Genomic DNA, 24,721 nt, shown 5'->3' on the forward strand with positions numbered 1-24,721 from the left:
CTAGATAAGGCAAGAAGTCATCTCAGAAACTTTGGCTAGGGGAAGTAACAAGATAAGCCCAGACCAAAGAAGCTAAATTAGTAATGATTAGGAATGATGGAGGACTCTTCAGTCTTCGACTTTCTTTGAGCCTCTCTTGTTATTGTTAGCAGACGTATTATACTCAACGGGTGTGCAACGGTGGACCCAACTAAGAAAACACATTCAGATGGGTACTGCCATGCAAACATTATTCAGAGGTAAATTGGGCTTCATTTCAAGGCTTAATTACCATTTTGTGTAATCCAGCTGTTCTAGAACCAGTTACCATTATCAGGAAATTATAACAAACTGTACAAGAAGATTCTACATCTATACATGCTATAGCTTCAGACCCTTTTGATTCACATCCACTGTTGAGCTATCAGCAAAAACCTTCCCGGATCAGTCTTCTGACATTTTCAATTTCCATCGCTGACGAGCACACCGGCAAATGAATGTCTTCTGAGTTCTGATATATTTTCTTCTCGCGCAATCCCACATACCTGAGAACCATTTATTCAATTATTTGATTCGTCCATTGCTACTGAGCTGCCAACTGGTTCCTTCTCAGACAAGCCCTCCATGTTTTCACCCTCTGTTGCTGATGAACATTGAGGCAAATCCACGTTCTCTGAAGCATTTCCTGACACAATCTCACCAACCTGAGAAACATTCATTTGATCAACTATTTCAGCCTCTGATCCTTTTGATTCCTCCAGTGCTATTGAGCTTCCAACTGGACCCATTCAGAGGAGTCGTCAACATTTTTTTCGGCAACCTCGGCAACCATGGAAGACGAAGGTAGATCAACATCTTCTGATATATCTTCTTGTGGCAAAATCCCTCCAACCTGAGATTATTAGTCAAAACAAATTAGTATTTGAAAAAAAAAAAAAAAAAAAAAAAAAAAGAAAAAAAAAAAAAGAGGAGCCTGAGCGAATGTGGTTGAGAATATTAGGTCCAAATCTTATCAAGATTAATAGGGGAAAAATTCATAAAATAGAAATTCAAGTAACAAAAGCAATAAATAATGATCACTTTTCTTGTGTACATTTAGGCATTTTATCATGAGTGAATATTTATTTCTCATTTTCTTCCCTAGTAAATTTAAGATACTGATAGTTTCTGCATAAAAAGAAGATGCTAAGGCAAGAACTTCTTTTCTAAAAATGGAAGGAAAAAAGAAAAGAAGAGGAAAAAAAAAACTAAACGTGTTAAAAATTGAAGCAATACATAGTTGAAGCTTAATTTTCACCCTCTGAAACAATTTAGCTCTCCATTTTTATAGGAGTTATATATTTTTTTTGTGAGCTGATTTGGATTTGTTACCATAACCTCCCCAATATATATATAACACCTTCAAAGATACCTTTGATCTTGCCTCAACAACTAATTCCACCTGTCAGAGCCAGTTACTGGGTCTACTCCAATAACTTGGAGAGACAAAGCCTACTGGCTTTTAAAATCAAGATACAAAGATCAGACATTTAGTTATAAATAACATTAATATCTGGCAGTAGCCCACCAACCTGAGATGCATCAATACTATCACCGATCTCAGCTTTAGGAGATTTTGATTCCTCAAGTGGGACTGAGCTGCTAATTGGACCCTTCTCACCCATCTCAGCTTTAGGTGATTTTGATTCCACAAGTGGGACTGAGCTGCTAATTGGGCCCTTCTCACCCATCTCAGCTTTAGGTGATTTTGATTCCTCGAGTTGGACTGAGCTGCTAAATGGGCCCTTCTCACCCATCTCAGCTTTAGGAGATTTTGATTCCTCGAGTGGGACTGAGCTGCTAATTGGGCCCTTCTCACCCATCTCAGCTTTAGGAGATTTTGATTCCTCGAGTGGGACTGAGCTGCTAAATGGGCCCTTCTCCCCCATCTCAGCTTTAAGAGATTTTGATTCCTCGAGTGGGACTGAGCCATTAATTGGGCCCTTCTCAGGCAAACCCTCTGCCTCCGTCCCTAAAGAAGATGAAGGCAGATCCATATGTTCTGATACAGCATTTCCTGAAATGGTCAGACCAGCCTGAAATGCAACCATTTGATCACCCATTTCAGTTTCAGAATCTTTGGATTCCACCACTGGTGCTGAGCCACTAATTGAACCCTTATCAGATAATCCGTCAAGCTTTTTGTACGCTTCAGCTTCAGACCCTTTTGATTCATCCACTGCTTCTGAGCTATCAACAGCATCCATTTGATCATCCATTTCAGGTTTAGAACAATTTGATTCCCCCATTGCTACTATGCTGTTAACTGGATCCTTCTCAGACAAGCCCTCAATATTTTCACCCTTAGTAGTTGAGGGACAATGAAGAACATCCATATCTTCTGAAAGATTTTCAGGCACAATCCCACAATCCTGAGAAACATTCATTTCAGCATCCATTTGAGCTTCAAATTGTTTTGAGTCCTCCAGAGCAACTGAACTGCCAACTGGACACAAATTGGAAGTGTTAACCTCTGTTTCCTCTATTGCTATGGATGATGAAGGCAGATCAATGTTTTCAGATATCTTTTCTTCTGGCAAAATCCCACCAGCCTGACATGATGTTAATAACAATAAACCAGTCAGTGACATAAACGCACCAAGGGGCTTAGGAGAACTATGAATGGGTCAGGAATAACATAGATATTAGGCTCAAATCTCTTCCAATCATTAAAAGAAATCCCTAATAAAAATACATTTTTTAAATATATCATAAGGCCTTAGATTTTTATTATATACTAATATTTATTGCTTTATTATTCGCTTGGAAATTATGATATTAAAAGTTAATATGTAGAAATTGCAGCAAAGATATTGGTTGCTGAACTTTTCTGTTAAAAATAGTTGTATTTCTGCTTTTACCTATATGTGTGTGTGTATAATTGTGATTGTTTTTAAATATCTCTGTGTATATGCACGAGGTTACACACTAGTTATATTAAAAGTAAAAGCAATATAAAATATAATTTTGACACTTAATTTTCATTCTCTAAAATGGTTTCTCTCTTCATTATGACATGAGTTACTATATTTTTCTGGAGTGACTTGGATTTCTTAAAATAATTCCACTCCCATAATTTTAAGGCTTGGTTTGGATTGCGCTGAACGCTGGCCGCGTTCAGCGTTTTCCTTCTTTTTTCTTTTTTTTTTTATTCTGCTGCGTTTCAGACTTTAGGGGACAAACACACTGTGCGCACAGTGTGCGCATACTGTGCGTGCACTTTTCAGCAACTTTTTATTAAAAATGAGTCCCGCAATACTATTTACACATTTAAAAATTATTTTGCTACAGTATTTTCAGTTTTCAGCTGTATCCAAACAGACCCTAAATTTGACGAGACTAGTGGCATTCAAAATCAAAATACCAAGTTCAGACCGATTTTACAAGAATTTAAAGTTTTGATTTATAGGTCTAAAACTGGCAAAATTCCACCAACCTCAGAAGCATCAATTGCATCACCCATCTCAGCTTCAGGACACTTTGAATCCTCCAATGGTACAGAACTGCTGACTGGAACCTTCTCAGGACCCTCAGATGGGTCCACTTCCATATTGTGAACCTCAACACCACCCTCAGAACTTTGAATTTCGGGTGGCAGTGGCATTTCATCATGATCTTTTAGATTGTCAGCATTACTAAATTCAGCAACAACTGAGTTCACAGTTTCCAACATAGGGTCCTCTTTATCTTCACTGCCAACACATGAAGCAACCAATTGGCCCTTCTCAGGAGTCTCGTCTGAAGGGATAGTATCACACCTCGTGGCAGTATCAGCTGGTCCAACAACAGCTCCACAATTGATGTCTTTTTGGGAAATTTCCAAGCTCTCAGCAATAGCTTCACTAGAGCATTTAGTAGCGTTAGCTTCCACAGAAGGCATGTCTAATTCTAATCCAGCGCAATTATGAACACCTGAAGATTCTAGACTTCCAGGAAGAGGTGCGGGACCTTCAAGGCTTTCAACTTCAAGAGGTGAAGATTTTGGAGACTCTTTTGGGGAGGGCTCTATTTTAACTTCAGAATTCTTCTCAGTCACACCAGGAGACTTGACCACACTAGAATTATCTGTTGAGACAGACATTGATGTAGCCTCTCTAGGATGATCACCAATATCATCAGCTGTTATAGAACTTGTGGTACATCCAATGCTTCTGATATTAAATGGAGAAGATTCTGAATACTCTTTTAGAGCGCACTCCGTTTTGTTCCCAGAATGAATCCCAGTCTCAACCCCATCAGGAACTACTACTAAGCCAGAATGATCTGGAGCTTGCTGAATAGGTGAGGTCACTCTAGGATGATCACCAACATCATCTGCTTTTGTTAAAACACCTTCAGGGCTGTTAATACCATTAGAAGATCCCAACGGCTCTTTAACAGACGGCTCTGCTTCATTTCCAGAACCACTCTCACTCGTAACAGGAGACTTCATGTCTAAATGTTCTGGATTTGTTGGAACGGATGTAGTTCCAGGATTTTCACCAGCATCTGCAGGTCCTCTATTGCAGGGGTCAGTATCTTCCTGGCCAGCATTTATAGGAGCTGTACTGATGCTCTCCATTTTACTTGGCATGGTTGAGTCTTCATTAGAAACCTGCCCAGTAGTTCCAGGATTAACAGAAACATCAGTCTTAATGGAAAATTTGAGACATAAACATGGTTTTGGAGCATCTTTTAAAGACACTCAGATTTGTTTACATAATTAGTATCAAATACAACAGCAAGCCCCACTTCAACTGGACATACCAACAAAGAACCTACCTGATAACAAGATGCCCGTGTGCTAAACCCAGGGGGGCCACCATCCAGAGGTGCTTTCTGGCAAGGATCAACATCTTTTTCGCCACCAATGAGAGGAACTGTAGAAATGCTCTCCATTTTACTTGGCGTGAATTCATTAGAAATCTGTCCTGAATCCTCCACCTTTTCAACAGAGTCAGCAGCGTAGTTACTTTCAGGTTTGCCTATATTAGTCATGGGAACAAGGGGCTCACTCAGAATAGGAGCACTGTCATGTTCTATTTTGGCATCAGCTTTACTCTCTGATTGTTTTTCACCAAAAGCTGGAGCTGCTGTTTCCATAGTTTGCAGAGCTGAACAGGCTTTATCCTCCGAACTCTGGTTTTTGGCCACCTCCACTAAGGTTTTAACTGATACAGCTGCTTTTGGGGCATCCCTTCCTTCACTTCCAATAGATTCAACAATTCTAGTTTTTGATGTACAAGTTGACGAAAAGACCTCCTTCATCACACGAGCAACGTCATTTATATTAGCAGTTTGAATTCGGCCTAAAGCAGAAGTCTTATCTGAAGTTCCAGCACCACCATCAAGCTTTGTTATTGAGCTGGTTGGCTGCTTATTTTGGGCAGCATTGGCCGATCGCTCTTTTCTTTTTGGATCATGACCTACTAAACCACCAGGTAAATGGGCATCAGCTGCTGGAGCTTGAATAACATTCGTCAGTTCCTGCGCATCAGTCCCTTGCTTTGTTCTAAGGCCAATGGTTTTAGTCCCCAATGAATCCCCAGATCTGTTCTGTGATTGAAGACTAGGTTTTGGATCCTGACCAGCTGAAACATCAGGAACAGCAGGTATTACTGCAGCCTGTTTCCTTCCCCTACGCCGGGGTGGCTCTGCTCTGGCTGGAGTCTTACGACCTTGCCTTTTGACTTGAATAGGTTCAGAAGGGCAAGGAGGGATAGCTTGAGAGACTGGGGCAACTGAAGAGTTGGGATGAGCTGACTGAGAGCTAGGAGCAATCTTGGCAGCAACACTAGGCAGAGTCTTACTGATGCCTTCCACAGGAGAAGAGCCAGAAAATGAATCAGGTGGAGGACATAAAACAGGAGCTGCAGCATTTGAGGTTGACACAACTGGATGTATTTCATGGCTTTTTATCGCTTCAATGACAGTCTTACTTAATACAGGTACACTCGGGACAACCTCAGCTTCATTCCTTGAAAGCTCACTAATTTTCAGTTTTGACGAGGCATTTTCAGGTGAAATCTCCAGTGTCACATATTGCTTCTCACATGCAACAGCATCTTGAATTTTTCCCAAGGCAGGCCCTGTACAAGTTTGAAATTCCTCAATTTCTATAGACAAAAATTCATCCTTTGATATCAGTGGTGCAAAAATTTCATCAACTTTTAAACGTGTTGAAATTACCTGGGGATCTGGCAGCGCTTTCTTGCGATGTTGATGAATTTATCGTCTGTTGGCCTTGGGCTAAATTATCTGATTGTTCATTTGATTTTTTACCTTGACTGGGTACACCATTGGGTGCATGACATACTTGCTCCCGGGCAACATTTGTCATTTCCAGAGTATCATTCTCCTTTCTACTCTGCTCTAAATCACCAGAATTATCCTGTGAATGCATTTTTGGTTTCAAATCCTGACCAGCCAGCATATCTGGAGCAGCAAGCGATATTGTTGCTTGTTTCCTTCCCCTACGCCGGGGCGCTCCACCCTGAGTCTTTCGAGTTTGCCCTTTAGTTGGCATTGGTACAGAAGCACAAGGAGGGGTGGATTGAGAAACTAGAGAAGCAGAAGGGATAGGAGGGGTTGGCTCAGGATTCAAAGCAATCCCTATACCAGAATGCTGATCAGTTACAGTGGTACATTTTAAAGCAGCAGAACCCGGCAAAGAATCTGGAGTATGGGCAGTGGGTATGTCAGAAACACTTCCACTCATGGCAATGGCTTGACTCCCAGATGGATTCATGGGTTTATTCTGTGATTGCTCATTTAGTTTTAAATCAGGGCCAACTAAACCACCAGGAACAGCAGGTGATTCCACTCCCTGTTTCTTTCCCCTACGCCTGGGTGCTTCCACTTCACTTTTAGTTTTCCGACCTTGTCCTTTTGCTTTAATGGGTACAGAAGGGGAAGCAAAAGTCAACTCAGAGCCAGAAGTAACAGAAGGTAAAATAGTGACAGGCTGAGAGCTAGGTGCAATCCCTACACCCATCTGAGGCAAAGTTCCACTGACACTCTTCACATTAATAGGACTGGGTAAAGAATCAGGACCAGATGTAGTATTGGTAGACACTGTCCCTTTCTGTAACCCCATATCCGCTTTGCCAGGTCCAGAAGGTGCTAGAGGCACCGTGGCAGCTGGCGGTTTATCAGATGTTGTTCTTTTGGGCCTTCCTCGGCCCCGCTTAGAAGGTGGTGTTACCTCTTTGCTTTGTTGCAGAGGTGGAGGCTCCACAGCGGGTGGTGGGGGGGGAGGTGGGGGCAGTGTGGTTGGGGTTGGGGTTGGGGTTGGGTTTGGAGTTGGGGTTGGGGTTGGGGTTGGAGTTGGGGTCAGAGTCGGGGTTGGGGTTGGGGTTGGGGTTGGGGTTGGGGTTGGAGCAGGTTCATCATTACCAACAGGCCCCACAAATCTACTAGCCTCTATTGGCAACTTTGTCTCCTTTCCTTCTTCCTTTGGTTTGGGAGAATCAGGTGATTCGACCTGACACATCTTCTCAAATTCCTCTTCTGTCCATTGTTCTTCATATGAACGCACCTACAACATCAAAACCAACTTTTAAAAATGAAAATCTTCAATCAATTGGATACACACAAAAGAAAAGGCAGGCAGGAAATTGCAAGGAGCACATGCTCAAATAATGCGTATCAAACAACCAACAAACCTCTCTTGCCCGTTTGCCTCTTCCATAATGTTTAGTATCAAGGCCCCCAAGATACTCACTTTTCCGCTTTACCCCCACATTAGATACTTCCCCAGCCTTTGGCACTTCATATATCTTCATTGCTTCATTAAAATCTTTCAAGTCATCATCTGTTACAAGGCGAGAAGGCGGCAGAGGTACAGGATCCAAAACATCAATCCCCTGTCCACATATCAACTTCTTCCATGTTGCCTGCAGAAATTTAGAAGTTCTAGTAAGTCGCTACATTAGACAGGCAGCCATTCTAATATCCAAGCATTCATATGCAATTCAAAATCAAAGACACAGACAGCCTCAATGCAAATGCATATGTGCGTACCATCTCTTGTTCCAGCCTTTGTTTGTCAACAGATTCAAATACATCAATCTCTGACTCGCTGCCAATACAAGATAATGTTAAATCATTCACAGGGACTAGGATTTTATTGATGTAAGGAGAGAGAGAGAGAGAGAGAGAGAGAGAGAGAGAGAGAGAGGTAACAGTTAGAACAAATTTAAATGGATGGCTATTATAATTTCAAAAGCAGGACAGAAGAGTCAAATCCATTAAGCAAAAAAACAGCATACAGAACTTATTAAGCCCATTAAAATTCAAATCCAACATAATACTCTGTTACACTTGCCAAGCTTCCAAACTAAGTTGATGTGCAAGCTATTTCCATAATAGACCCTGGCAGCTTGTGACTTAAAGGTATATCACGCTAGGATGGAATACAATGGTGAAATACCAGCAGTGCATTGGTATAAGGGTTCTTCTGTTGAAGAGGGTAGCTAAATAATGGGAAAGATACATTAATCTATCAAGAACACTTATCGAAAGCAATTCCAGCCACAACCACCTAACTGTCATTTTCAACCATGATAGACATGTTCCAGATAGATGGTAATGCAGAAATAACAGCTCCTGAGAGCCCTACTGTCTCATCATCAGTAAAAAGTTGCATCAAAATCAAGTACAGACAGAGAACTAACACTTGACTGCAAAAAAAATTTACCTGCGGGCTATGAGATCATTTAGGGCATCATCATCTAATACAGGTGCAGCTTCCTCTTTCTTGCACTCCCGCAGGAGGGACTCCAAGTATTCCCTTCGATCCTCAGCACTATGATAAAAAAAATTGTCATGAACAAATTCGAACTGCTCAGAAAGCTATGCGGCAAACTTCAGCTTAAAAATGTCCCAATTACCTTGTATTATTGTCAAAGAAACCAGCCGTGATGCTTTGATTAGCAACTCCCAGTTTGTGCTCAGCTGCAGCTCTGACTTGTTCTTCAACAGTTTGGACCTAATTACAGAAAAAGTGGTTTTTCAAGATAATTTAGCAAATAATATGTTGGGAAAAAATAGCATATCCTAAAAGAAACTTGCAAATCCAGGGACCTAAATGTAGAAAAAGTTAGAAGAAACCATATTTTATGTATTATTCTAGCATTGAAAACTTCATATCTCCTTTCTAACTTAGTATTTAGTTCCACAATCCATATCATCCCATTTTCAAAACAAACAAAACAATAATATAGCCAATTAAATGAAAACAGAAATTATTTGCCATCCACCCAGGCTTATACTGCAGTTCTGTTTACTTTCCCACTCACAAATGCACAGAAAAACCAAGAAATTATTAGAATCCAGTGATGGCTATGGAGTTCAAAATTAAAAGTCTCTCAGGTAAAAAATAATCAGATCATTAACTGTTTTTCCATATTCAGATACTTCAAGTAACAAGCAATGCAGGTATAACGTTATAGACATATTATCCACTTATAGGAAAGGGGGAAGAAGGGCCAAAGATATTCCACAAGGAGATGGTAAAAGTTTGGAATAGATAAAACCTTTTGCAATCATAATATTTCCAAATTTGTAATACGCTTAAGTCAATGCGATAAGTTCAGGTTATGAGTTTGGGCCATTAGGAGTAGAAAGTTCAAATGAGGGAAAAACCCCAGGGTAAAGAAAAATTTTAAAATATGAGCAATGCAGCATGCCAGTATGAGAACAGAATATTCATTTGTACAGGACAACACTCCACCTTCGCCAAGTTAAAAGGAAAAAAGGAAGGGGGGGGGGGGGGGGGGGGGTTTTATTCGAACCTTGGATGTCTCAGTTGGAAACACCAGGAAGTGCCAGTCAAATTATAAGGCTCTCAGAGAAAAAAGTAAATGATTAATCGGCTAGATTGGGTCATTCAAACTTTATATATATATATATATATATATATATATATATATATATATATATATATAATTTAGTACTACAGTGTCCTAGTCTCATCAGGACTGTTTATAATTATAGTATCCGTAGGCCGTGCCCAAAATTATGTACCACCTAGCCTCCAAACAAAGGGTAACAACAACAGTAGTTACAAGAAAAAGTATATTCCACAAATCCCCAAAACAATGAATAAATTTATAATCCAAAAGACATCCATCAAGTGCAGCATAAAAAGTGTATCCAAGAGCTCAATGATGTTTTGAGGGATGTGAACGGTCATTACTAAAGATTGAGTCTTTTTTCTTACATACTTTCCTAAATTGGAGTATAGCTTTGTCGCATTTTTCTTGTTTTTGACTCCCTGTTTTGCTTGATCATTGTAATTTTGATTCTTAATTTTTGCCCCCACAGTACATCCCCAATGTACTCGGGTTGGCTTTTTCTTTATTAATAAATACTTTTGTTATCTATCAAAAAATAAAGAGCTCAATGATGTAAGGCTAGAGGTTCTACTGCAACAAGAAAGTGATGCAGGAAGCACAAAGAAGAGTTCACAAACTTTGTGGTTTGACTGTATTACAATTTATTCCACAAACTTTCAATTGCGACATTTGACCCCTACATTTTACTTTCCTTATATTTTAATCTAGTTTTATTTCATATTTTTACTATTGGTCCATTAAATTTTATTTTAGATCTTATCATCTAATTAGGTTATTATTATTTAATTTTATTTCGTAGATTTTTTAGGTTATCTTCAAATCTCAATAATTGTGTTTTGGCCCAAGTCGATTAGGATTATGGTTTAGTCCTAAAGGTAATAGCCTATACAGGCACGCTATTGTACTAAAATGGGGAGAGTTTATGACGGATAATTAAAAAATTTATGCCACTGGCTTGGTTTTGATTTGAGACAACTCTAAATGTTAATTTCTAGGTTTTATATTCCTGCTTGGTGTTGATTTCTAGGTTCTTTCGGCGGACTTTTGAGGATTTGGATAGCACCGGTGATCAGTTGCTTGCTTCTTTTAGTGGGTCTCTTTTTGATTGGTCTAGGGCTTAGGGACTCACGACTAGTGACTCTCTCCCTCTTTTTTTAGCTCCCTTTCTCTTTTGTAGTTTTTCTGCTTTCTTCCTCTTGTTTTTCTAGGTTTGCTCTATGTTTTTCATGCATAGAGCAGCCTTTCGTATATATTTATATATCACTCTTACTTATCAAAAAAAAAGATTTCTAGGTTTTTTCTATTTGTTTCCTGCAAAAGAATTTTAAAACATCGATAATTCCTTAAGAGTTCATTTTCTTGCATCAATTTTGGTATTAGAGCAAAATTCAATCTATTCCAAAACTCAGAACCAAAATATTTGCAAGCAACTTTTGAACCCAACCCCATCAAAACCTTCAATCACCGCAACTGTGAACCCACCCATCCAAAACTCGAAACCACACAATCAACCATTTATTTAAAACAAAAAAGGAATCGATGTTCTGCTGCCTAGCCCATTGCAAGTCACACACAAACACCAAGACCGCCTTGATTAACTAGAGGCCACCAAGATCAGCGATGCCACCTCAATTTGGGATGACTCCCAGTCCAAGTGAACACTGCCACTCCATCGCAAATGATGCCATCGGGATTTGGATCCCTAACTGCTGCACGCCCGTCGCCATCCTTACCCCAATCCTTGTGAGTCGTGCTGCTGCAAAGCCCATACCAGAGAGATCACTTCATTGCCGCTGACCTTGTCCTCTTCTCCTTGTGTACTAAACCACAACTACGACATCCTCACTCCAGCACATGAAGGACCAAAATTTAGTTGATCATCCAATCTCACATTCACTACCTCCTCCTTACCCCCTACTTAAGAACCCTAAGGCAACCTTTGGATGTTGTGACGCTTTTGTTACTAAGTTTACAAGGTTCTAAGTTTATGGATGGATTCAGTAAGCAAGTACTGTCCAATCACATTGGAGACTCACCTCATCAACACCAGGACCTGGTCGTGCCACACCACAACTGCCGACATGCAGTGCCGCCATGTCCCTATCCAAGTCAAGGTTGACTGCATGTCGGATTTTACACCCATTATAATGTTGTACACTTGTGTTTTGTTTTAATTTCCAAGTAAAATTAAAAACAAGGAATATAAAATATAAGTAAAGATTGAAGATTTGAAGTCGTTTTAGTCAAGCTTTCCGATTTTTTTTTTTTTTAAGAAAAAAAAAATGAAGACCAATTTCTCATTCTGGTTAAGCTTTATGATTTCAAACTGAGCCATGCCTCTCTATTATGACGTGTGGACACACTTACTTTCTTATCACTGAGAAGGAAGATTTCCCATTGCTTGATCAAGAGAAAGCTCAACAAGAGAGCAAAGAATTAGACAGTGCATATGTTCTAAACAATGAGTTTAATGTATCTGATACTAATCAACCCTCCATGACGCATGAAGTGGAAATTTACTGTTACGTTGGACCAGAAAGCTTCTTTGTTCTTAGTGCTGCCAAAGATGTTTCAAGAATTTGTGCAAGAGTTCTTATCCTTAACACTTCAAAACTCAAGACCAAGTTTTCTCCAACCAGTGGAGAGTGATGTAAAGAGCACAAAGACAATTTTATTTTATATTAGAAGTCAATTGCATTTTAAATATTGGGTTCATTGGATTTTAATTTAGGCCTTATTAGCTAATTAGGTTATTACTTATTAGTATTTTAAGTAATTTCCTCGAGTCAAGTTGATTTCAAGTTCAGTAAATGAGCTTTGCCCCAAATCAATTTGGATTAGGGTTTTGTCCCTAGTAGACCATATAAGCACACTACTGTACTCCTATGGGTAAAGTTTAAGACCGGCAAATAAAAACTTTGTTGAATTCATGCTAATGACTTGGGGAAGGGTCTTTAACCCTAACTATGTCATGAGAGATTTATATTTCGGTAAGGCATTCATCACTTATCCAGAAATTGAATATGTGAAGACTAGTAATAGTGCATTTAGCATCTCTCTATAAGCTTATTTGTTTATGTACAGCTTTTTAAAGCCTCACATTTTCTGGGTGCAATGTACTTTTGAACTTTCAGCAAATAGAAAATAAGAGTTTCAGCAAAAAGCTAATCCAAACTCATGCTTTTATAAATAAAAAAATACAGTCTCATGCAGTTGAGTATCCAGCCTCTACAACTTTAAATATATAGCTCAAGATAGAGAAAACCCCAAGAGTAGCACAATGATAGGAAACTATGCCTTACAAGGCAAAAGTTGGTGATCCGGATCTCTCCCTTACCACCACTCAGGCCCATCCAAAGAAAACCAACAAAAAAAAAAACAAGTTTTGGTTCTTTCTTAAAAAATTTCCAAGTTCAACAACATAACACAATGGGAAAACTACTTACAGTTTCAAATCGAAGAACGAGCACATCTCTCTTCTGGCCAATCCTATGAGCCCTTGCCTGTGCTTGCAGATCAACCTAACAACATATCAAAATCATAAATAAATAACCAGCTTTAGGATCGCCACTATACAGTACCATCTCAACAAAATAAATCAATTAACAGTATTTATATGTTGCCTGTGGATTCCAGTCGGTGTCGAATATGATCACTGTATCAGCAGCTTGAAGATTTACTCCAACACCACCAGCTCGAATGCTAAAACCACACAATTAATGTCAGTGACAATATAAACATGCACAAGCTACCAACACATGCAAGTACATCAGAGCTTTTTATGTAATTCAAATTCATTATTGGTGACACTGTTCATCAGCGGTACAGTAACAATGAAACAAGTATAAAATAACAAAATTTTATAGAAAGAATATTTAGGCAGCTCCCCCAAAGTTTTGGGAGTAGGGCTTTGTTTTTGTTGTTATATAAATATAGGTGGCTCAACTCTAGAGGCAACTGATAATCATCTAACCCATAATTGCTATCACAAGCTTCAGCCATACTGAATCAGGCATGAGGCCTGCAAGTGAGGTCTGTCAAACGCAGGCTCTCACAGGTTCCAACATCATATATTACCTGAGTAGAAATATAAAAAAGGGTGAATCTTGTCGGTTGAACTTGTCTATAAGGGCACCACGGTCACCCCCAGATGTATGCCCATCCAACCTAAGGTATCGATATTGCTTCCAGTGGAGATACTCTTCCATAACATCCAGCAGCCTAGTCATTGTGGAAAAGAAAAGAACCTGCAATGTTACAAGTTCCAGACAGAGCCATAAATCCCAAAGCATTGATTTCTAGCACAATATCATATTCAAAATTTAAAATACTTACAAGCAACTGTAATAAAAAGAGAAAGTACTTGATAGATAAAAGGAAACCAAGCATGCACATAATACAGCAAATGCAAATTGACTGGTTTAAAAAAGAACATAATAGAACAATCAATAAGCATATGTTTCAAGGCACAAAAAGCCTAAATTACTGATGCTGAGGCAAGAAATGCGTGTGTCAACACCCCTTAAAGTTAACCATCATAAATATAAATGATCCTGAATATTGAGAATGAGCTTAAGAGGGTGATGGGGGGAATTAACAGCAAAAGCATGATGAAAGAGCCTCATGAAGAATATATAAAATGGTTATTGAACTTTTAAAAATAACAGTAGTAAGATATAAACTGCAATCCCTTAAAGCAATTATAAAAATTCATCAAACATCAAATTCTCCCAGCTATTATAATTTATATAGCAAGAAACATTTTTAAGATATCATACCCGATGATCTGTTGCTTTTAGTTTGGGTAGTAACCGATCTAGCATCTCAAGCTTCCCACATAATCTAATAATTGGTGGCAGATAATGCTTGGGTATCCAATTATCAACCTACAAAAGGAAAGTTAACGTTACGGCCAAACCAACGTAGGCGAACAATAGAGAATAAAATTTAAGAGCTTCAACCCTTGGTTGGCCTCTCAGAATGAAGGAAAGGGAAGTGCAGACAAAGATTGGCAAAAAACGCCATTTCTTGAACTTTATTCTTCACCCTTCCCTCATTCTTTCTGAGAACAAGCCAGAACTTCAATGGATTAGTAAAGAGCATTGCCTCCTCTGCATGAAGCTGGCTAAGATATGGATGATTGCATATATTACGGTGCTCCATAACAGAGTTGTGCACAGATCGAGCCTGAAAAATTTGAGCCTTCAAAGTTGAGAACATAATTATAGTAACCTAAAAATAATTAGTCAATAAGAGTTTCTAAATCAACATGAAAATTGGGGGGGGGGGGGGGGGGGGGGGTAAATAAGTGAATTGAGAATATAATGCACTATAAAGGAAACCTTTGAGGCTCCAATTGAACCAAGATTGTCTTCCACCCTCTTCATCAAAAGCTTCTGATACGCAGAAGCCTCACATCTTATAAGTCTCTCAATCTTTTCAGGCAGTTGATTTTCAACCTACCAAAACACATATTTTAGGACACAAGAACATTACCAAATGAGAATGGCCTAACTAAATAATTTTAAATTAACGTCTAAAAAGCGAAAAAAGGAAACACTATTCAAAATTATTTCCTAAGCCCTTATATGTAATAAGTTTTAAGTGAAAACAGTAAAAACATTCTAATAAGCCCAGTTATAATTGGAAATATAACTCATATTAACTGATCAAGAAGATCATAACATATGGCAAATTTATATATCAATTTTGAACAACCATATCATCATACCCTCACGAAATGTTACAGTGTTTGGGTCTGACTCCACAGACATCAGAACAGAACAAACTGAAATCTAATACCACTGCTTTTTTTTTTTACACATTTATGTCAGTGTCCTAGATATGGCAAAATGCTTTTGTTAAAAGGTCTAACCACAAAGATCTTTGGGAGAATGTATTACATTGACAAGGACACTGGAGGAAAAAATCCCAACCATAAATCCAAAAGCAATATATACACACACACATACATACATACAACTAAACATATAGATATGCATATGTTATGTGTGCATATGTTATGTGCTGTTCACTGAGAAGTTATTTCCACTGAGATGTAAAACTACATTACAAGAATCAGGACTACTAGAGCCACAGAGACACACTGCACTATTTCAGAAACAAGAATGAACCCAAATACATCAATATGTGCTTAGAGAACTTCCTAAAAGGTAAATATGATTACTGAGCACAAAGTATCGTATTAAACACCTTGTGTTTCAGCCTCCGAAGTACAAATGGCCGTAGAACTTGATGAAGCCTGTTTATGATCAAAAGATTCTCCTCCTCGGAGAGCAAGGCCTAGTCACAATGCATCATCAGCAATTAGAGTTTTTAGAGATTAATGAGTTATGACACTATAATTTTAAAAATAGAGAGAATAACATCAATGTCTTAATAACAGAACAAGTTCATGCTTACTTCATCAGCTGAATTATCACCATTACTCTGAAACGGTTTGTTGAACCATTGAGAAAAATCCTCAGATGAATTAAAAATATTAGGCAACAAGAAATTAAGTAGTGCCCACAATTCCTCAAGATTGTTCTACATAAAAAAAGAAGATAAGAAATTAGATAAAGCATGTTTCTTATATTATTGAAAAAATGAGAGTAAGAACAATAAATTAAAGAAAGGCATGAAAAAGAATAGCCTCTTACCTGTAGTGGAGTTCCAGTTAACAGCAATCTGTGTGAACTCTGATAGTGCTTCAAGTCCGCATTCAATTTACAAGAAGCATTTTTTATGCGATGGCCTTCATCAATTATAATGTAATGCCAGTGTAATTTACTTAGCTTCGGCCTATCATGCTTATTCATCAGATACTCATATGTTGTCAAAAGGACATTAAATTTCTGATGAACAATTTTTTCCCTACAATATGAAGGAACAGCTGAGCCGACAAATAGAACAACAAAAGATCAAATAAAAAACCAAAAAACAAAAACAAAAAACCAAGGGTAAAAGGAAAAACACCAGTCAGTGTTCAATGTTCAAAAGTAATTACTTAAATAGCTTCCGCCGCTCCTCTGGAGGCCCAGAATAGACAATTTTGAGAATATCAGGGGCCCAGAAGTTAATTTCTGACTCCCATCCAGGTAGAACCGAAGACGGCACAACCACAAGAAAGGGCCCTCTATCATTTTTGGTTTCCATAAGGTAACAAATTAGAGAAATAACCTACGAACCCAAAAGTTAAATTGTTAACATAAAAAAATATGAGGCTGTGTAACAAGAAACTAGAATATAGACTCCTGCCAGAGTATGACAGATTCAGAAGCAAGCCATACCTGGACAGTTTTACCAAGGCCCATTTCATCAGCCAGAATTCCGTTCAAATGGTTGTTGTATAGTGAAACCAACCACCTTAGGCCATTCATTTGATACCTGAAAGTCAAAAACTGCAGTCATTAAGAATTCAAACCCAAGAAAGACAGCAAAGAGCATACTTGTTCTCACACATTGACAAGATAAAGTGGATAATACCAGTCAATAAATCACTAAAAGTGTATAATATCAAATAAAAATGACAGGAAACAACCATCCTTTAAAAAAATTACCAAAAAAACCAACATAAGATATATTGATAATTAGAGAAATTCCAATAAATGCACATTCAACTTACTCCCTTAGTTTTCCACCCTTTAGGCAACATGGCTGCTCAGCAATGTTCTCTTTTATACTGCAACAACCAACATTCATTATCAGATTTTTGCCAAGAGCATAAAAACAAAAAATTAATTAAGAAAAGAAATTGCTAAATCAGTGGCCTCAAGTCATCCAGATTTCATTAAGACAGAAGGAAAAATGAATAGGTAACTGAAGGCTGCCTTCAGCCAGTACTGAAGGAATATTCCCAACTGATATAATCAAATATTGAGTACAAAGCATTATATATCTAATAACATTATACGTCAAATATTAAGCTAGTGACAGTGCAAAGCATTACATATTTAACAACACTAATACCTATGAGCCATCATATAGTACTTCTCATTGCTTTCCATATAGTGCTGCACAGCGAACATTCAAAAACAAAAATTAGTAAAGATTAATTTAATATAAATTCAATAAAGTGAACAAAGAACACACTTGCCTTTGCCTGATCACTTTCATCTTCATTTTCAAAAATACTCTCACTCTTCTCAATGACACCCACAGCTCCTGTCTCATCCATATCATGCTCAAAGTGTGTTGACATAGCCTTTGCCTCCTGTAGCTTGGATCCAAGCTTTTGAAGATATTTCTCTGTCTCCTTGAGAAGTTGCTTAACACGATCTGATTTGGCATCCTAATACAATTATCAAATGTTACGCAAGAAGAATGAGAGAACCATACCACTGTTATAACAGTAAAAAATCTAGTAAGACAAATCAGACCTGCACCATTCGCAGATATCCCTCCACGTCATTGATCTTTAATAGATTAATCTTCTCACGCTGGATTCTGTCAATCTTTTCTCGATGAATACGTTCCTTCCTTTTGTGGAACTCTTTCACATACTTATTAAAACCCTTCCAGCGTTCCCTCTTAGTTTTGAACGCATCATCCAGCCTTTCCCTAAAGTTCAGGTTATCAAGTAAGTCAACAAACGTAATCATTGTGCTCAAAAGTAAATCACTACTGAGAAACACGTGAAAAAAAAAATACATTGAAAGATAAAATGAGAATACTTAACGGTCTGAACTGGATAGAGAAAATACGTACTTGTGAACTTCTATCTCACTGAAGAACTCCTTCTGCCTCTCACGAATTCTCTTCTGTCGCTCTTCCTTCATTTTCTGCTCAAACTTCTCAATTTGTTTTATCCTCCTGCCATGTTTATGTTTCTTGTATGATTTCAAGCGATCCATTTCAGTTGTAATTGGTTTAAAGAAATCACTCAAAAAATCACTGCACAAAACAAAAGAAATTTAGTGTCAAAATGAAAAAGAGCATAACTAAAAATTTGAAGTAAAATAAGGAATATCCATTGCCTTCTGAGGCGCCGTTGTAGATCCAGTAGTTGAAGTTTCTTCAATTCTATGACACTTTTGGTTTTTGCAGATATATCTTCAGATGAGCTCACATTTTCCTGCATCATAAGTAACACATGACACATGCAACATCATAGGTCTTTACAGAAACAGACCTACAAACAAAGCATTTTCCAATGCATCCTGCTTATATGTGTATTGTGCAATATGTGAATTAAGACAATATCATGGAAGCCCCTTGGATGAAGATTTTCATCATTTGAAAAATTCACATTGCAACCCTCAGCCCCTTCCCTTTCCTACAAGCAGCTAATCATATACAAATCTCATTTAAAAGGTAGACCAAGGTCAAGCATGCCAATTCTTCAGAAAAGGTTAATCCTTCTTCAGCAAACGCTCAATTAATCAGGTAATTCCAAAGGTAACATTGCATCAAACATTGCCTACAAGCCTGAAACCCATCACTTCAAAAAGGCTGCTCACACTGAGATAAAGGAAGCCCAAAACTAACAGTATGAACCCCAATTGGTAAATTTTAGATCCTCAACAGATCCCATGTTTGCAACAATAATGACAATTATAATATCAACTTAAATATTATTTCGAAGACCGGGGGGGAAAACAGAGGCATCTTTTCAGAAGTAACCAAGAAAGAATCATCATTTCATGAGTTTCTATAATGTTCCTTCCTCAGTGAACCTCTTATCCATAGGGATCAATTTAACCAATAAATCAGCATCATTCAATTTTAAAAAGTGTATATATCCACTGTCTTCTAAAAGTTGGAAACCCTTTTAAAATACCAAACAGAAGTTTGACACTAAACAGGGGCTGTATTCAAGAGGGATTACTTCTTTTTTTGATAGGTAAGAAAGATGTATATTCAAAAAACTGCTAAACGCAAAATAGCACCAGCATATCAAAAGTACAAAAAAGATGGAAGATCAAAAACATAAAAATGTACTAATTACAAAGAAGAAGAGAGATAAAGGAATAAAGGAAGAGAGTCACTAGATGTGAGTCCCCAAACCCTCGCACAATCAAAAAGGTAACCAAAAAAGAGAGCAAGCAGTTGGTCATCGGATCTATCCAAATCCTCAAACGTCTGCCGATTGCGTTCCCTCCAAATACACCACATCAAACACAACAAAACTAGATTCCAAATGTAAGGGGGATTACTTGTAGAATATCTTATCACCTCCATTTTGAATAGACAATGGTCAGTTCCCTTCTCTGTGCTATCACCCATGATCCAATATGAATGACAAAACAACACCAAAAACAAACAAACAAACAAACCAAAAATAAATAAATAAAAAATAACAAAGTTCTGATACAGAGCAAGCCAACAAGCTCTATCACAGATGGCACCTTCTTCCCTAGTAAGTGCAAGCTGGATGGTGAGGTCATAGTTCTAGGACCACCAGTTGCATGTTAAACTTACCAATCCAAAAACAAACAAACAAAAACAAAAATTCCTAACACTAGAGCAGCAACTTTTAGTCCCCAACCCCACATCCTCAAGAAAACATAAATAAATAGGATAATTAAAAACCATAATATCCATCAGATGAACACATTTGGCAGTGTATTGGTAAATGATACAACGCCGTAATATGTCGAGCACTGAAGTATTAAGTTCTGTAACAAACCTTTAACTTGGTATAACAAGCAGAAATCCTTTGGTTTGCCTTTTGCTGTTTTAGTTTCCAACTTTGCTCAACTAAATTTTTCTTTTTCTGCTGATCCATAATCCATTTCTCTGACATGGTGCACTTTGGAGAAGGTGGCAAATCAGTAGATACTGACTTATTTTCCTCTTCTTGATCTGTGATAAACAAGATGCCACTTTAAGCATGCCATCCACAACAAGTGGTTTGTAGTCTGGATTAGAGGCATGGTTCTTACCTTGAGATGCATGTTTTGACATCATACTACCATCCCTCATTGGAATTACTGTCTGATGATCATTTTCAACTCCTGAAATAGGCTTCCAATGCTCTTTTAATGAAAAAGAAGGGTGACTATCTGCATGTTGTTTCCCCAAACCAAAACTATTACCGATATTTTGAAACTGACTAGGATTACTATCTCTTCTTTCTGCCACCAACTCATGTGGAAGAGAAGAGCCTAGTAGGGGACCCCTAGAAACCTCATTATGATTTCCAATTCCAGTCCAGCTAATTATCTCCGGGTTCATCTGCTTATTTATGCCCATTGCAGAAGATACTTGGTTAGACCTCCCAACTTGCAGGTGGCCATTTTCCATATCTTCCACAGGATTACCCCTTGTATTTGAAGAATTGGGCTGCTGTGAAGTTATCTCCTGAGTCTGTCTCTCAGCCTCAGGTTTTCTTCCAGCCAGAATATGTTTCCTTTCATCTGCAATTACGGGAAGATCAGAAGTTGGGCCATTTTTTTCCTCCATTTTTGGGCTCTCAGCATCCTTTGGAAAGGTGTCAGCCTCCTGGAGCTTTCCAGTAGATGAAACAACTGGAGAGATTATATCTGTGTCCCTAGCAGTGTTCAGTCTTCCGAAGGGCATCATAACATCCTGGTCGTTACTTTGCTCATTAGAAGACTGTGCTTTCCCTTTAGGATCAATAAGCTCTTTGCGATGTCCATCTATATTGCTACCTGATTAGTTCCAAGTTAATGCATGAAGACCAAAGAATAAAAATTATTAATTATTGGTTACCTTCTTTAGGAAAGATGTTTCCAAGTGCAATTTCAAGATGCAGTTTCTTTGGCAACAAACCATTTCTGCACATAGAAAACCACCACTCATAACCTGACTTGAACAAAGATTAGAAACTTTGCGGCACCAAAAAATGACTGCAGATGCTAAAGAAGTGCTACCAACCTGAAAGCTAAAAAGACAAGGCACTGAGCTCTAAGCTGTTTCAACTGTTGCTCCTTGAAAGGCAAGCTAGAAGCCATTGGAGCCTGGGGAAGTGGAGCTTTTCCTGTATCTCTGGGAGCCATGCTCCTAGGCATACTCATTTCTGTAACACTATTTTGCCTTCCACTCTATTGACAAAAACAACATGTTATGCTGGCCAGTTGATATACACACAAAGCTTTAAATAGCAGAATTAGAGATGACGCAACATGCAGAACAAACTTCAAACATGATCTAAATCAAAAGGCACACAGCACAAAAACCAACTATAATGAAAGGAGATGGCATAAGAAGAAATCAACATACATAAAACTCGCATAAAAAAAACATCTAGTTTGACATGTTTGCACTAACATAATTGAATAAGAAGACATAAATAGTAATCATATTTTAGAAACTAGTACTTTTTGCATGAAAGCTTCCCATCCAGAATTTTTTTTTTCCAACACCATCCATCCCAAAATGAAGCTTCGTCTGAAACAGCATGAAATTTAATAGTGAACAATAAGTGCAATGCTTTTCTTTATTGGTGAGTTCCACAAGCATCTAGTGGGTTTTGAACTCACAACCTTACCCTACATGCCACTATTAAGGAAGGTAGAAGTGCCATTTGAGCTACAGCTCACTGGCATTGTAGAATAAGTGCAATGCCATTATCAAAATTTCTAAAGGTTGGCACGGCTTTCAATAAGTGTCTTGGTTGTTTTCTTAATAGGTAAGATTAACATGGGAAGATGAAGATAAAAATGCTTTTGAATTTTTGAAAGTAGACATTTAGGTGGTGTTTGGACACCCCTGTTTTCATCACTCATATCTCAGTTTTGATAACTCATTACTCAAAACTGGTGGGCCCCACACAAGCAAATTCTGTTTGGCAAGATTTCCTCTCCCAATTTCCTTAACTCATTTCCCACTTTTTTGAGTTAAGAGTTACAAAACTGAGTGAAGCCAAAAACTTGTTTTCAAAACACCAAAACTGAGTTTACATGGCAAAGTGGTAAATACTTGAACCCGTGTGGGCCCCACGGCAGTGTGTTATCACATCACCTGCTCAGTTCGCACACTCCTCCAAACGGTCACATGCTTCTCATCTCAACCAACCCTCTTCACTCTCTCATCAGAGCACTAAAGCAAGCTCACCTCTCAACTCTGAAGCTTCTCTTTAACCATAGCTGTCAGACAGCTGTGGTGGTTTGTTGGTCAACGGACTTGCAGACCGAGATTGAGCTATGGAAATAGACCATTTCAATACAACAAAACCCAAAACTTTAATCGGAGAAAAAAAAGCCAACAATCCAATCGAAAAACCAGATCGAACCCACAATTCTAAACACAAAAACAGACCGACCCAGTTGGCAAAAAAGACCAAAAGATTCAAACTTGAAATTCAAGTCCAGCTGAAAGATCGAGATTTGTCAGTGCCTATATATATATATATATAAATGATCAGAATTGAAGGTGAGAAATTGAAAATTAAGCTAGAGAGATGGAACTGAGTTAAGAAGAAGGAAGCAGAAGAAGCAGAGAGGACAAGGAAGAGTCATTTATAGTGCTTTGCTCTAAAATGATGTCACAATCTGTGTGAAAATGTTTTCTTTTTCTTTTCCTTTTTTTTCTTCTCTCTCAGCTCACGGAGAGAAGGTTGGATAGGTTATGGAAAAGGAAGGGTCAGACACGGTAATATGAGACACGTTGGTGATGAATGGGTCCCACAAAAAGGTGAGTTTTTAGGCAAAAAACAGAAGTGGGTTTAGTTGCCAAACAAGGGTGGGAGTGTTTTGGGGATTTTTAAGTTATGAGAAATGAGTGATGAGTGATGAGTGATGAGTTACCTATCACTCAGCAACCGAACAAGGCCTTATTTTCGGACATCCAAAAATTGAAAGTAGGACACATTTTAGGATAGAGGGAGTATCTTTCACCTCATTCTTTCTTTCTATGTAATTTCTTATCCCCAAGAAATTAATACTAGGAAACAAAAAAAGGAAACAAAATGTTCAACTTACAATAATACCAAAAGGTGATGTTTCTAACCAAAGTTATAGATACCATTTAGGCAAAACCATTTCAGTTTGCTTACTGAAGCAAAATATTTCAGCATTGGTACATGAAGAAATAGATTCATATCATCCCATTTCACAATATGGGTATACCAATGTACCCAAAAAAACCTTTGAAGTTCAAAAAGTTTCAGAAATGGGATAAGAATCAGTACCAGTCCGAAACTGTAAAACCAGCTGAAACACTTGAAATTTAACAAGACAGCCAATATGTACTTCCAATTACTTGCTTCATGTAAGTGTAAATGGGAATACATAACCAAAAAATGGGAAAAATAAATTAATGAAGAGTGTTTCTATCCATCTAACAAGATATAACACTATTTAGAAAGATGTAACAAGAGAAAATGTATCTACAAAAACAGGAAATCCAATCACAGATCCATAAAATGTGTACATTGAAATAGTAAACTCACAGGGGAAAGAAAATATTTTAACAATGTAACCAACCATTTTCATAGACAACATTCAATACACTACAATATAGCCATACAATCATCGACCATCAGAAATTTCTGAATTTAGGCGATAGAAATTGTTATAAAAACCCAACAAATGAAACATGCTTCAGAAAATCTCAGGAAGATTAAAATAATTCACTCAAAATCAAAACTGCTCATGAGTCAACTTTTTTTACAAGTCTCCTTTTTCCTTCTCCTTTTCAGACAGATGCCAAGGGGGGACAACCCAAAACACATGGAACAAAAAAGGCGAGATCACCTTAGAGTTAAAGAAGCTTTTATAGTCATCTTTCCTAGTATTCTCATTGAAATGTTTACTAAATTTAATATACAAAATCAATGAATCCATATATGCAGTAATTCAATTCAAACCAATTGAATGTTTTACAACTATCAGCCACCTAAAATCATAGTGACCATATCATGATTGGTAGCATTTTAATCCACTTTTTTATTCAGGCCAGCT

General features: G+C 37.9%; 1 protein-coding gene across 1 annotated transcript in view; it reads right to left on the reverse strand.

The window, feature by feature from the left end:
* Nucleotides 1–232: 232 nt before the first annotated feature.
* LOC142624480 (uncharacterized) overlaps nucleotides 233–24,721 on the reverse strand; it is a 29,399-nt gene continuing 4,910 nt past the window's right edge. The window contains exons 7-36 of the mRNA XM_075798053.1: nucleotides 21,696–21,862; nucleotides 21,531–21,595; nucleotides 20,741–21,469; nucleotides 20,485–20,660; nucleotides 18,833–18,930; nucleotides 18,564–18,749; nucleotides 18,236–18,416; nucleotides 17,953–18,147; nucleotides 17,826–17,869; nucleotides 17,482–17,538; nucleotides 17,147–17,243; nucleotides 16,864–17,036; nucleotides 16,517–16,730; nucleotides 16,278–16,403; nucleotides 16,068–16,157; nucleotides 15,197–15,313; nucleotides 14,961–15,041; nucleotides 14,633–14,740; nucleotides 13,932–14,101; nucleotides 13,478–13,556; nucleotides 13,301–13,375; nucleotides 8,889–8,986; nucleotides 8,696–8,803; nucleotides 8,020–8,077; nucleotides 7,662–7,892; nucleotides 6,187–7,534; nucleotides 4,780–6,086; nucleotides 3,455–4,612; nucleotides 1,551–2,570; nucleotides 233–871 (exon numbers count right to left, since the gene is read on the reverse strand). Of these exons, the coding sequence (XP_075654168.1) occupies nucleotides 743–871; nucleotides 1,551–2,570; nucleotides 3,455–4,612; nucleotides 4,780–6,086; nucleotides 6,187–7,534; nucleotides 7,662–7,892; nucleotides 8,020–8,077; nucleotides 8,696–8,803; nucleotides 8,889–8,986; nucleotides 13,301–13,375; nucleotides 13,478–13,556; nucleotides 13,932–14,101; nucleotides 14,633–14,740; nucleotides 14,961–15,041; nucleotides 15,197–15,313; nucleotides 16,068–16,157; nucleotides 16,278–16,403; nucleotides 16,517–16,730; nucleotides 16,864–17,036; nucleotides 17,147–17,243; nucleotides 17,482–17,538; nucleotides 17,826–17,869; nucleotides 17,953–18,147; nucleotides 18,236–18,416; nucleotides 18,564–18,749; nucleotides 18,833–18,930; nucleotides 20,485–20,660; nucleotides 20,741–21,469; nucleotides 21,531–21,595; nucleotides 21,696–21,862 (8,685 nt within the window). The 3' untranslated portion in view covers nucleotides 233–742. The remainder of the gene's footprint in view (nucleotides 872–1,550; nucleotides 2,571–3,454; nucleotides 4,613–4,779; nucleotides 6,087–6,186; nucleotides 7,535–7,661; nucleotides 7,893–8,019; nucleotides 8,078–8,695; nucleotides 8,804–8,888; nucleotides 8,987–13,300; nucleotides 13,376–13,477; nucleotides 13,557–13,931; nucleotides 14,102–14,632; nucleotides 14,741–14,960; nucleotides 15,042–15,196; nucleotides 15,314–16,067; nucleotides 16,158–16,277; nucleotides 16,404–16,516; nucleotides 16,731–16,863; nucleotides 17,037–17,146; nucleotides 17,244–17,481; nucleotides 17,539–17,825; nucleotides 17,870–17,952; nucleotides 18,148–18,235; nucleotides 18,417–18,563; nucleotides 18,750–18,832; nucleotides 18,931–20,484; nucleotides 20,661–20,740; nucleotides 21,470–21,530; nucleotides 21,596–21,695; nucleotides 21,863–24,721) is intronic.

Source organism: Castanea sativa, chromosome 2 (assembly GCF_040712315.1).
Source record: "Castanea sativa cultivar Marrone di Chiusa Pesio chromosome 2, ASM4071231v1".
Lineage (NCBI taxonomy): Eukaryota > Viridiplantae > Streptophyta > Magnoliopsida > Fagales > Fagaceae > Castanea > Castanea sativa.